The 13,470-nt window shown below is 41.3% G+C and overlaps 3 protein-coding genes across 9 annotated transcripts in view; 1 reads left to right on the top strand and 2 right to left on the bottom strand.

Moving 5' to 3' along the window:
- Positions 1-7,835, bottom strand: part of LOC125901928 (protein crumbs homolog 1-like) — a 25,892-nt gene extending 18,057 nt beyond the window's left edge. Inside the window, exon 1 of one of the 2 annotated variants that reach the window (XM_049597950.1) lies at positions 7,795-7,835. The gene's annotated coding sequence lies outside the window, so the exon portion shown is untranslated. Of the gene's footprint in view, positions 1-6,679; positions 6,752-7,794 lie in introns of those variants that run through there. The other variant, XM_049597951.1, reaches the window with a different exon arrangement.
- The window catches only part of zbtb41 (zinc finger and BTB domain containing 41), a 14,141-nt gene extending 798 nt beyond the window's left edge, over positions 1-13,343 (top strand). Inside the window, exons 1-11 of one of the 2 annotated variants that reach the window (XM_049597947.1) lie at positions 2,143-2,581; positions 2,696-3,970; positions 5,906-6,113; positions 6,489-6,558; positions 6,700-6,847; positions 7,588-7,717; positions 7,841-7,936; positions 8,034-8,140; positions 9,193-9,298; positions 9,411-9,499; positions 10,004-13,343. In XM_049597947.1, coding sequence (XP_049453904.1) covers positions 2,413-2,581; positions 2,696-3,970; positions 5,906-6,113; positions 6,489-6,558; positions 6,700-6,847; positions 7,588-7,717; positions 7,841-7,936; positions 8,034-8,140; positions 9,193-9,298; positions 9,411-9,499; positions 10,004-10,638 — 3,033 coding nt within the window. In that variant the 5' untranslated portion in view covers positions 2,143-2,412 and the 3' untranslated portion in view covers positions 10,639-13,343. Of the gene's footprint in view, positions 1-2,142; positions 2,582-2,695; positions 3,971-5,905; positions 6,114-6,488; positions 6,559-6,699; positions 6,848-7,587; positions 7,718-7,840; positions 7,937-8,033; positions 8,141-9,192; positions 9,299-9,410; positions 9,500-10,003 lie in introns of those variants that run through there. The other variant, XM_049597948.1, reaches the window with a different exon arrangement.
- LOC125901931 (complement decay-accelerating factor transmembrane isoform-like) overlaps positions 13,216-13,470 on the bottom strand; it is a 64,140-nt gene continuing 63,885 nt past the window's right edge. For 3 of the 5 annotated variants that reach the window (XM_049597960.1, XM_049597961.1, XM_049597959.1), the window contains exon 13: positions 13,228-13,470. In XM_049597960.1, the coding sequence (XP_049453917.1) occupies positions 13,459-13,470 (12 nt within the window). In that variant the 3' untranslated portion in view covers positions 13,228-13,458. The other 2 variants (XM_049597957.1, XM_049597958.1) reach the window with 2 other exon arrangements.

Here is a 13,470-nt window from a genome sequence, read left to right as displayed (position 1 = left end):
CTAAGTGAGGAAGTGACTAACAAACCATGGCACCGGTGACACAGGCTGCAGTGTAACCTATCAGGGCATTTGGCATCATCACTTTACGTCCACTAAGGGTGCTTACACACCTGCCCTGTTTGGTTCGGTTTAATCAAACTCAAGTTCGTTTGCCCCCTAAGTGCAGTTCGTTTGGGCAGGTGTGAACACAGCAATCACACTCAGGTGTGCACCAAAACAACCAGACTAAGACCTTCTTGGAGAGGTGGTCTTGGTCTGGTTACAAATGAACTTCTGACCTGGATCTGAACCAACTGCAGTCACATGACTCATTGTTTGGGTTAAACATGAGCATGTTACAGTCCTGGAGGATTATTAATGTGCACCTCCTCCTGTACTGCCTTAATATGCACATTCAGCACATCCAATGCATCAAAACATTGTTTTCTAGTTGGAGCCGCGCCTCGTTTTCAAACTGTATGGTTTGACTAAAATGAACAATGACAGCAATATAGTCCACGATGAGCAGCGCTAAAATCAACCTGCGTAGTTGTCCCTCCATTGTGACATTAGAAAGTGTCACATTTATCTTGCAAGTGTACTCTTCTTCAACGTTTTGTTTACTTCCTGGATTTTTCCCACATGGAAATTCTGACCAATCAAGAGCAGCTTTCTCACTCAAGGCATTTTATCTGGTCCGCTTGTAAATGCTGCCGTGAAAACACGAACCAACTCTAGGCAATTATGCAACTTTGGAACACAATTAGTCCCTGATTCAGACCAAAGCCATTCTCGGAACCCATCGGCTGTATTCGGCGTGTGACTTCCAGCAGACGGCGATACAGCCTCTCGGGGCAGACCCCCGATTTTTTGGCATAACGGTTTGATTTGGGTGGAGGAGGCGAATTTCCCTTTCGGACTTCTGTTTATATATAAGTAAATATGCTGAACCACTGCGATGGATTCAGAGTTTGCAGTGACGCCAATTATGTTCCGCCTCTTTAGTTCACCACACGGACCGTTTAACCTAGCAACAACTGCAGCCGGCTCAAACGTGATTGGTCAATATCACGCGGACTACAAACAGCTTACAACCGGAAACCAGGGCTCTTCCGCTCTTCTTCCGGAGGCAAGAACTCCGGGGTTTGCCTACAGACTCTACATTCACTGAATGTAGAGTCTGTATATAGAGACTAGACCAAAGCAAGACAACTCTGGGCCTGATAGCACCCTAAATGTGCTTGTTTTTGTCACTGACGGGCTCAGATTGTTATTTTAAGTTTCTGACAACATTATGGAGAGGATTCTTACAGAGATAGACCTCACTGTTAAAGAGTCAGATCCTTTTTGTTTAACCAGAAACAGTCCTAAAATCACCATCACTAAACCTACCAGACTCCATTTAAATAAACAATAGCCTTGTAGTGTGTATAGAGCCAGTATATTTTCACATCTAACTGGGTGTATTAAGGGTTTACTTAAACCAAACCAAAGCTGGTGATTGTTGCAACAGTGAAAGACGAATCAAGATGGTTTATGTGAGTTTTATTTTGTTTCTGTTAACTTTAAATGAAGTTTGTTTTATAATGCTGGTTATTTATATGGATTCTGGTTTGTTTGGCGATAGAGATTTCAGGGCTGTTTCTGGTTAAATAAAAAGGATGTTACTCTTTCACTAAAAGGTCTGTCTGTGTAGGGATCCTTTCTATAATGTTGTCAGACACTTAAAATAACAATCTGAGTCTGTCAGTGGCAAAGACAAGCATTTTTGGTTGATGTAAATTGACCATGCCAAACACATAGTGGTTAGATTACAGCCTGTTGCGCAGCTGTCGGCTGCAGCGTTCTCTCTCAATACTGGACCGATTTCAAAAGTTGTTTTTCCCATTAGTGACTTAGACACAAAAACATGGAGAATTAGACCAAATCACAATGTTCACAACAACTTCTGAGTTGAAATGAGCAAAATGAGCAAACGCTGCCTCACTTTGTTAGATTTCTAGCCACCTACAAAAAAAGGCCCACCTAAAAATTCAATATCAATTTAAGTGTAAGCTATATTTACAATATTTTCACCAGGTAATGTTGCTGTCAGAGAGTGATTTCAGATGAGGAATTGATGCCGTTATCTCAAAGCTCTCAGACTCCGTTGATAAAAAAATAGTAATTTTACTTTGCAGAACTTGGGAGTTTCTGGTCTACTGCTGCCTTGGACACTTTGTGTTTAATGTAAAGCAGTGAAAATATCACAAATTTAGTGAACACTTAAGCTGATAAGGATTTTTTTAGGTGGCTGATGTATGTTTTGCAGCAGCCCCTGTCTACAGCAGTACATTGTATAGCTTCCGGTAGACAATAGCAAAGCAAAACAGTACATAAAATAAGCACAGCAGAAACACCAGATAGGTCGGACCTTTGAGTTTAACTATATAAATGTTATGGCTGAAAGTGACAATAGAAATAAACAAGTCTGCTGATTTCACAGATCTCCGCAATTCAGATCAGTTGCTAGTTGTCTACCTGGAAGTTTTATTGCAGCGTCACGATGATTCGATCTATAGGGTCCAGGTTGGAAAATACCTAACTTACCCTTTAAAATCAGGTACATTAACACGCTAATAATCCTATCAAATCTGAATCAAACCCCAGTCACTGAGAGAGTTATGATTGATGTGTGTTCAGTCTAATCGCTGTCTGTATTCCCTTTGGTTTTCAGGATTGACTCATGGTCACCCAACAGACTCAGTAATGAAGAAAAAGCCTAATAATCCTGTGCGTCCCAAACGCAGCAGGCAAGTCAGTGCCAGCAATGAATGTGCCACAGAGCTGGGTGCTGTGCTTGGCTCCACTGCCCCAGCAAACTCTGAAACTGTCCCAGAATCAACCTCACAGATCAGGGACCTGACTATGCCGCAGCAAAGCCACAACCTCCTGAAGTTCTTGAATGAGGACCGGACCCGACAGAGGTTCTGTGATGTGTCTGTGTCTGTGGGTGGGAAACTCTACAGTGCCCACAAGGTGGTGTTGGCCCATGGGAGCAGCTACTTCCACGCTGAGCTGTCTAAGAACCCTACTACAGCGCATGTGACTCTGGACCATGTGGAGGACTCTGTGTTCCAGCAGCTGCTTGGCTTTTTGTACACCTCTGAGTGTGTTGTCACAGAGACGGACCTCCCCGCTCTAACTGAAGCGGCTCGATTTCTTGACATGATGGATATACTAAAGCTGCTCTGTAAAGAAGGGGACAACAACCCAGTACGAGTGATCCAGGCACAGGATGAGGTAAGAGGGTCACCTGAAGTTGAAATGACTTCAGGTGACTCGCCAGACGGTGACACAGACACCCAGAGCCCGTGTGATGCTCAGTGTGCCATGAGCAGTCGCCCGTTTGGCACTGAAGACCTGCACAACCTCGTGGCTGAGAGTCAAACTGAGGCACAGCAGGAAACCTCGACGGAGAAAGAGAAGACGGCAGCTCAGAGGACGGCTACCACGCGGAGATCAGCTCGGAGGAGGAGAACACCCACCAAGTATCTGAGAGACAACGAGGAGTACACTATCGACAATCCCGAGGAAAAACAAAGCAGCGTGTCACCAAGAGAGCAAGATGAAGTAAGAACAGAAGAAGCAGGAAGAGTGGTTGTGGAAAACCAAGCGCCCAAACTGGACCTGAACGTGACATCGAAAGCATCTCAGGGGGAAGATGTCGCAGACGAGGAGGAGGAGGAGGAGGGAGACATGAATGAGGACGTGGTTCTCCAGAGGAAAGTTGTTGAGGTTTGCGCAGTAGACAAGAGCGCAGGTCAGCAGGGTTCAGATGTAGAGAGGACGGAGCGCCAGGCTGATGGAGAGGTTGAAGTCAATGTGCCAGCAGCAGGAAGCTCTACCCAGAGTCCAGTGTACCCTGAAGGTCTGGCTCCAGTCATCATCCAGATTTCCAGCAAGAAGACTCTCAAGTGCCCCAAATGTAACAAGACCTTTGACCGCGCAGGTGGGTCTTAGATTAGAGCTGTAGCGACAGACTAATATGATAATCAATTAATCGTTTGGATAATTTTTAAAGTAAAAAACAGTAAGAATTGTCTGATTCACACTTAGTGAATATGAATGTTTTCTGGTTTCTTTACTCCAGTTTGACACTAAACTGAATATCTTTTGGTTGGGGACAAAACAAAACATTTAAGGACATCATTTTGGGTTGTAGGAAACACTGATCGACATTTTTCACCATTTTATAGACCAAACATTTAATCCATTAATCCAGAAAATAATCGATAGATTAATCAACAAATAAAATAACAATAAGTAGTAGCCCCAGTCTAGATTAATAGTGTTACAATTCATGTAGTAGAGGTGCAAATAATATCTATTTTCATTACTGATTAATATGTTGTTGTTTTTATTCTTTATTTTCAATTAACAGCTTCATCATGTGGTCAATAAAATTTCAGAAACTGGTGAAACATGCTCAACACAATTTACTACAGTGCAAAGATTATTTGCTTCCAATCAAAAAGATATTCAAATTGCAATCATATAAAATAGAAAGGAAAAACAACAGCACATTCTCACATAGGCTGTAACAAGCAGATGTTCGGCATTTTTGCTTTATAAATGACAATTTTAAGAAATGTTGTTTATTAGTTTTCTACCTGTTCTTCCTGTCCCCAGTAAAAGAAGGATTAGACCGAATCATTTAAACAGCAAATTTTCATTTTGTCTGTCATCTGTCGCCACTGACAGAAACTCTGAAAGCTGTGGTTGTGTTTGGCGGAGTTAAGGCTCCCCTTCTGTTTCATCATATTTAGAAACACAGCAGATTTCCTTCAACGCGATGGACACTCAGTTAAATTCATAGTCATAGCAGTGCCATGACATTAAAGGAATACTTCAACCCGGAAAAAGATTATTCATATATCAGTCTCTCACCTCGTGTTACATTGAATTTGTGACATTTGTTACATTGAATTGCAGTAACAGAGGGCTGTGTTTAACAACAGCAAAACTGTGTCAAACATCTGTTAAAAAACTCTCGGAACAACTCATGCAGTATAATCAACACATTCTCACTTGGACCTCGTCACACATTGACGTTTTGGTCATAGACTTTCCATGTCCACATGCGACATGCAATTATATGACAGGAAATTTACGTTGGTACAACACCGCAAATTGACGTTTTTTTGTTTTTTTTCCCATCAACGACAAACACACATAAGCCCCTTTTACACTGCCAGATTTTCCATGAATGTTGGGCCGTTTTGCCGGCAAGCTGTGAGCGTTTAGACACACAGAGCCTTTAAGTTTAAACAGAACGAGCCGGCCTTCCGCAACGGGAGGGGCTGTTGAAGACTTGTGGGTCACTGTTTACGTCACACGCTGAGCTACACGTTTTGTTACTTGCTGACGCCCCCCATTGCCCCAAAAATGGTGCATTCTGTATAAACAAAAGTAGGTAGGTGGCATTTTGCCGCACTCCCCGATTTTGTTTTTATACTGCCAATGCTGAAAAAAGACTGATTGGGCTTTCCTACGAATTTGCACAGTTCCTATCTAAACAGGGCTTTAGTTGGGTTTAGGAAAAAAGAACAGGGTTTGGCTTTATAATCTTACAGGAAGTGAACACTGCTCTCTCGGGTGAAAGTCGGTAGTTGTTGGACCCATCCACCACCACTCCCGACGCCCCACTCAGACTTTTAAATTCATCAAGAGTTTTCTTCATCTTTTTCTCTGGTTTTTGGATTCTTCGTTCACTGTGAAAGCATGCGAGAAAAGCAAAGTTTCCTATATGAAATCAAGCTAGCACAGGGTGACGCACTGATACACAAATTATTATTGTGTAGATAAAGTATTCCTTTAATTACATCAATGTCTCACGTGTTACTGAGACAATACATTAACTGATGCACCGTCCTGTATATTTTAGGGAAGTATGAGAGTCACACCAGAGTTCACACCGGAGAGAAACCATTCCAGTGTGACATCTGCCTTCAGCGCTACTCCACCAAGTCTAACCTGACCGTACACAAGAAGAAGCACGCCAGCAACGCTCCCTTCCAGAAGAAGGAGCACAAATGCCCCTTCTGTAACAAACTCCATGCCAGCAAGAAAACCCTGGCCAAGCATGTGAGGAGGTGAGACGCTGCAGTGACACTATTTTATGCTCGTCTGTTCAGATATTTCATTCTTGACCAAAGTGGTCGGCCGGTTGACATTAGCATCCCTAGAATCATGTTGCTAGCATGGCTGAAAATTTACAGTTTAACGTCCTAACGCATGAGTGGTACTGGGTGTAGTATGAGTAGAAAGTGTCAATCGGGGAGATTTGTAGTACACTTTCTAGTCTGGTGAAATTTGGAAATATACTGTATGTGTTCATTTTGGTTGCTTTGTGATTCCTAAGTTTGAAAAAACAAATCTAGAGCTAACTCTTCATAACTTCTCTATGATGTGGTTGCTACAGTCATATTATATAATGATGAGGTCATGTATTTTTACTGTCCTGCCAGGCTTCATCCAGACCACATCCAAGAGTTTCTTACCAAGAGGAAGAGGAAGAGTGAAGGCTGGAAATGTGCTGTAAGAATTCGTTATAGTCATAGTATTGCCTGATTATGCAAGTTGATCCTAAGTAGATGATGAATAATGATAAATAAATACATTTTGCAGTTAATACATGTTAATTTGAACTCTCTGTAACCTTTGACTCTTCTGAATTAGATTTGTCTGAAGACTTTCAGCCGCAGGCCTCATCTGCAGGAGCACATGATCCTGCACACCCAGGAGCGGCCCTTTAAATGCTCCTTCTGTGACGAATACTTCAAGTCCAGGTTTGCCAGGCTGAAGCACCAAGAAAAAAATCACTTAGGTGAGAAATATACAGAGAATATGAATGCTTAAAGGGACAGTTCACCCCAAAATCAAAAATGCTGTTTTTCTTTTTACCTGTGGCGCTATTTATAAATCTAGACTGTTTTGGTGTGAGTGGCAGAGTGTTGGAGATATCGGCCGTAGAGATGTCTGCCTTCTCTCAAAAATAATAAAACTAGATGTTACTCAGCTTGTGGTGCTCAAAGCGCCAAAATAATACATTTGAAAAACTCAACAAGATATAAACATTAAGGGCACTGGCCTCGGCTGAGTTTCAACGTTAGCTAGCTCAGTGGTGCTAGGTGTGCTAACAGTAGAATAGTAGCACACTTCTTCCTCCGCAGTTATATGGTTGGTGAGCGAAGTTTGGTAGAAGGAAAACAGCTCACAACAAGGTCTGTGGATTAACTTGAGTAACCAGGTCATAATTTCTGTAAAGAGACATTGCTGCTGAATTTTTAAAATGTAAAGCATTTTTTGAGCACCACAAGCCGAGTGCCATCTAGCTCCATTATATTGGAGAGAAGGCAGACTTCTCTATGGCTGATATCTCCAACACTCAGCATCTCACACCAAAACAATCCAGACTGATACATATTAAAACAGAGAAAATTTAAGCTGTCATTAAAACCTTTAAATGATATCACAACTGTTACTGTAAATCATGTTTCTGTAGCATTCGATGTGTAAAAGTTGATGTAAAAGTTTGTATCCTTTCTCATATTATGTATATCTCAGGTCCTTTTCCATGTGAAATTTGTGGCCGACAGTTTAATGACACAGGCAACAGGAAGAGGCACGTTGAATGCACACACGGAGGCAAAAGAAAGTGGACCTGCTTCGTTTGTGGGAAATCTGTAAGAGAAAGGTACGTCTCTCTGTCCCTACACTCCCCCAACTTTTTCCTTATTTCCAGAACTCTTATTTTGTAAAATCATGTCTTACCTGTGCTGCTTTATTGAGAGATGTGTGTGTTTTTTTCCCCCTCTAGGACCACTTTGAGGGAGCACCTGAGGATCCACAGTGGGGAGAAGCCTCACCTCTGTAGTATCTGTGGCCAAAGTTTCCGTCATGGCAGCTCCTACAGGTAAGGCTGCGGAGATTTGAAAAATATGAATGAATGAATGTTTCAAGCTCTTGATTTTTAGAGCTGCTTTTAATAAGCAAACTGTACCTTTGGACAGGCTCCACCTCAGAGTCCACCATGACGACAAGCGCTATGAGTGTGACGAATGTGGGAAAACCTTCATACGCCATGATCACCTGACCAAACATCAGAAAATACACTCTGGTACGGTATAAGAACGACAATGGTTGCACTACCTTTTCAATCTGCTTTGTCTCATTCACACATTTGATTTTGTTTCTCCTTATAACGCAGTAAAGTCAGAAATACTGTTAACCTTTGACTGTCTCCAGTCTGCATTCACTTTAACTTAAAGGGATAGATTTTTTTTTTAAGTAGGGTTGTATGAAGTACTTATCCATAGTCAGCGTATTACCGACTGTAGATGACAGTCAGCACGCCCCCAGTTTGGAGAAGCAGACAGGAAGACAGCAAAGGAAGCTAAGCGATGAACTGCTGTGGACAGTGGCAGCAGCAAAACATATTTAAGCCACCACAAAATCCACAAAACTGCCTACAAATCAATAACCGTTTAAGTGTACACTGTATTTAAAATATTTTTACTGCTTAACCTTGCTGTTCGACAGCCCTCTCTGACGGGCCACTGGACTGCCTTCAAGCCAGAATCCATTAGTGAAAACAGTAATTTTACCACACTGAACACAGTGTGTCTACACCTGCCTGCCTCAATCAGTTAGTTAGTTTGTGTTATTGTATTACTACGGTGTTTCCAAGAGTTAGTTTGGACACACAAAAGTCACACAGTAATGCAAAGAACTGATCGTGGCAGCAGTTGACGAGCAGCTCCAGTGTTCAGTGAGGTCAAATTACTGTTTTTCTCAATGGAGTTTGGTGGCTTTGAAAAGAACGATTTAACGGCTTCAGTTCCCTGTCGAAAAGGGCTGTCTGACAGTGACATTAAGGGGTGAAGTATAGTGCACACTTAATGGAAAGCTAGAGCACTAAAGCACTGAAAATCTTCTAAATTTAGCAAACACTTAAACTGATTTTGATATTTTTAGGAGGCTCAAATATGTTTTGCTGCTGCTGCTGCCCTTATCCACAGCAGTACATTGCTTAGCTGCTGTGTCAGTACTCCTGCCTTCTTCTCCAAACTGGGGGCATGCCAATTGACATCTACTGTATGTAATACACTGACTATGGATGAGTACCTCATACAACCCCTCTTCTAAAAATCCAACCCTTGTGTATTACAGGTGAGAAAGCACACCAATGTGAAGAATGTGGGAAGTGCTTCAGGCGCCATGATCACCTGACGGTCCACTATAAAAGCATTCATTTGGGAGAGAAAGTGTGGCAGAAGTATGTTATCATACGAATCAGTTATTCTCTGTTTGGCATAGGTGGTAATATTTCCCTTAGCTGCTCTTGTGTTCTTGCTTTCTGTCCTTACTAATAATGACTTTGTTTACAGATACAAAACGGCTTTGCATCAGTGTGAGGTTTGCAAGAAAGAATTTAAAGGAAAGTCCAGTCTGGAAATGCACTTCAGGACCCACTCAGGTATGGAAACAAAAACGTCAATGGATATATTTGCTTGAAAACACGTATGAGAGCAGAGAGTGAAGTGCTGTAAAGTTTGGTTGATTCAAAACACATTAAACATGGCTTAATAGCGACAATTTCAAACACAAGTACACAAATCAGCTTCACTATAACTCACAGCATTCACAGACAAACACTTGTCTTTATGTGGACACATTTTCCCCACAAATACAACATGCTAACGTTATTAGCACAAGCCTATGGCATTTTACATTATATAAATTAGCCTAGCAGCTAGCGGATTTTTCCTGTTCTCACATAAACCGAGGGACAACAGCAACATTTAACAAAAGTAACATTACAAAATTCAGCTCCATTACAGCTCACAAGGTTCATCGACAAAACAACTGTCTTATACTAAACACGTTTTCCAAACAAATATAACATGCTAACGTTATTAGCACGCCTTGTGGTATTTATCTAAATGTGTTTTTTTGAGCTTCTCTTTTGTCCACTCGACAGGTGAGAAACCCCACAGATGTCCCGAGTGCAACCAGACATTTCGGATCAAGAAGACCTTGACAAAGCACATGGTGATTCACTCAGACGCTCGTCCTTTTAACTGCCCCCACTGCAGCGCCACTTTTAAACGAAAAGACAAGCTGAAGTACCACGTCGACCACGTGCACAGCAACCGCTTTACTGAGCAGCCCCTTGGCACACTCAGCGAGGTCAAAATAGTCACCATTCCTTTTGAGGAGCCCTCTAAGGTATACCGCGCTGAACCCAAGTCAACCCTCCAGAGCACCCCTCCTCCTACAAACGTCTGCGTGCCCGTCACTTTAGTTCCTGTCCAGATGGCAGCAGGAGCACAGGGTAACCTCAGCGCTCACAGAGCCTCATCCATCTCCTCCCAAACTCACAGTGTGGTGAGCATGCAGACTCAAGGACAGCAGCAGAACTCTGGCTATCAAGCTGCCACAGAACTGGCGTTCTTAGAAAAGTACACCCTCACTCCCCAGCCTGCCAACATCGTCCACCCAGTGAGGCCCGATCAGATGCTGGACCCCAGAGAGCAGTCATACCTGGGGACGCTGCTGGGACTGGATTCAGCTTCCTCTGTGCAGAACATCTCCAACTCTGAACACGCACACTGATGCTCCAACAAAGCTCAGCCCTCAAGGCACTGTCCAACAAACTTTAACACTCATTTAATGACAAGAACAGAAGCTCCAGTATTCACCACTAAAATGTGTTCACACTTTAAGAAAGAGGGCGACTATGTTCTCCCTGTAAAATAATGAAACATAATACAAAAACTACACAACAGCTCTAGAGTTATTAAGCTCTGTTACGGCACAGGATGTTCAGACAGGAAACTCTGACACAAATACAACACACAAATAAATGCATTTGTGTTAAAAAAGAGAAACTGTGGATTTAAACGGGTTTTTTCTGTTGTCATGACTTTTACCTTAACTCCAAAAAAACACAGAGGTAAAACTGAAAAAGACAGGTGGGCTGTAGCTTTTTTTTTTTCAGTGTATGAAATGAATAAGTGTATTTTCCACAAATGGATGTTGGATGATTTTATACAGTGTGTTAGACTCCATCTTTTAAACATTACTTCACCACTTGTCAGCAGGTTCCTGTCAACATGAGTCTCTGGTTCTTACTGAATGGTTTGATTTTTGAGTTGCACAGAGTAACTTGCTTTAATTGTATTGTATTATATTGTATAGAGATGGAGCGGTTTGTTTTTTAAAAGGTCAGATAAGTTGCAGAAAAGTGACTGACGACAATTTTGATGAATGAATCACTGAAATCATTTCTCAGTTCTCATGTCTCGATTTTAGTTGTGGTAACTTATGATAAATGGTTGCTCTTTAAAAAAGATGGCCTAAACAATTAGTTAGTTTACCAAATAAATGAATAGATATCCACAGGTTAATTGATTCTAAAACAAGGCAGTACCAGCAGCCTTTTAATACTGAGTAAACCTAAAATGTGGCCTTATTGTAATTTGTGTACTGCCTGTACAGTGTGTCACTTCAAAGATATTGGTGCACACAAGTTATTTATTTAATGGGAATGAGTTAATCATCTTGTGTGCACAAGATAAAAAACAGATACTCAGAAAAAGATCACGTTTTGGCTTAAAATGCACAGTTTGGTTGCCACAGACACGGCTGGAAGTGTTCAGATATGTTTTTCAAAAAATACGCAGTTGTGTCATGGCAAACGAGGTTGGAAAAATGTCCCAATGTGATGTTGAAAAATACCCGGTTTTGACCTGGAAAATATGACTGGAGATGTCCTGACATGCCATTAAAAAATACCCAGTTTCATCACAGCAAACATGGCTGGAAATGTCCCAACATGATGTTTAAAAATACCACGTTTTGTCCTGGCAGTCACGGCTAGAAATGTCCCAACCTGTTCTTAAAAAATACCTGGTTCTTTCACAGAAAGAAAAACACCAGAAATATTTTGTTAAAGAAAGATAACCCGGTTTTGTCGCAACAAACAAGACTAGGAATGTGTTTTTAAAAAAAATACCTGGTTGTGTTGTGGCAGTCACAGCTAGAAATGTCTTGACATATTGTTAAAGAATACCCAGTTCTGTTGAAGCAAACATAGCAATGTGTTTTTAAACAATACCTGATTTTGTTGCAACAAGTAAGGCTAGCAATGTTTTTTGAAATGATACCTGGTTTTGTCGCAGCAACCACAGCTAGAAATGTCCCAACCTGTTTTTAAGAAATACCTGGTTTGTTTGTCTCAAACAGTGGTCTGCTGCTGTCTGCTTCTTACACCATCCCCTGATTTGAAACCCACCTTATATACATGTAATGTGAACTACGTTAATTTTTAAAGATTGGTATGTATGAAACATAGAAATGTTCCTGCTGGGATTGTGCACACCAAACTGGGTATTGTAAGACAAAACATGATCTTTTCCTACCCATAACCAAGTGGTTTTTGTGCCTAAACCTAATCACACATTCACCACAGCATAGTAAAGTTTTAACATCTCTGCTACATAATAACATGCAAATGTAACATATCCGTAGTTTACAGAAACGTACAAGCCAGAATTGTATTCTGTCGACTGAGCTGCCGAGGTTTTGGGTTTGTTATTGTGATGCAAAAAGGGAAGAATTTTTTTCTTTTGCTGTGTACGTACGAGCACAATGATTAGAGGTCACTGTACTAATGTATGTGCAAGAACCTCTTTTTAAATACACTTGTTAAATCATGTAAAATGTGATTTAAAAGGCATTTTGTTGATCGGAAAATAATTTGTTTTTAGGAACTAAGGAGCAGAAAAAGAGATGGAGATTGTAAAGAGAAATGTTAAGATATCACGTGGTAAACTAACGGCTGCATCCTGGTGTAGTTTTGCTGGTGGATTTCAGATATGTGACAGCTGCACAGTGGACATTTGTCCACACACTTAATTGTTGGATTTCATCTTCACATTCTGAAACAGTTGTGATGCTCTTCTCAAACTCTGTGTCATGATCAATAAAATCAGATGTAAAAATATTAATGTTTGTGAGTTATTTGGCCTGTAACAGACTAGCAGCCTGACTAAGATGTACCCTACCTCAGAGAGTCACCAGCCACCTGTGACCTTGAACAGGAGACGCTGATATGGATATTAGATTGACTGATAAATTTGGGGCCCTTTGGACACAAAAACTTCAACACAATTTAGGAAGAACAGCGTTGAAACCTCAGCAGAAGACTTTATTGAGCCCTGCATGTCAATTACACACCATATTTGAATGTTGAGTTAATTTTTGCAGCTTTAAGCACAGCATTGCTTCTAAATGATGTAAGCAGATTAATATAAAAACAGTGTGTAACAGCATAATCGTAACTTAGTCGTCTCTGAAAGGTTTCCAGGCTGTTTTCAGTCGGTGGTGAGCAAATCCAAATGTGGCAGTTATCTTCCTCTTGGTGAAACAGCTTTAGCAAATGTC

The sequence above is a fragment of the Epinephelus fuscoguttatus genome, linkage group LG15 (assembly GCF_011397635.1).
Source record: "Epinephelus fuscoguttatus linkage group LG15, E.fuscoguttatus.final_Chr_v1".
Classification (NCBI taxonomy): domain Eukaryota; kingdom Metazoa; phylum Chordata; class Actinopteri; order Perciformes; family Serranidae; genus Epinephelus; species Epinephelus fuscoguttatus.
The sequence above is the reverse complement of the archived record's forward strand: the minus strand, read 5'-3'. Positions and strand labels throughout refer to the sequence as shown.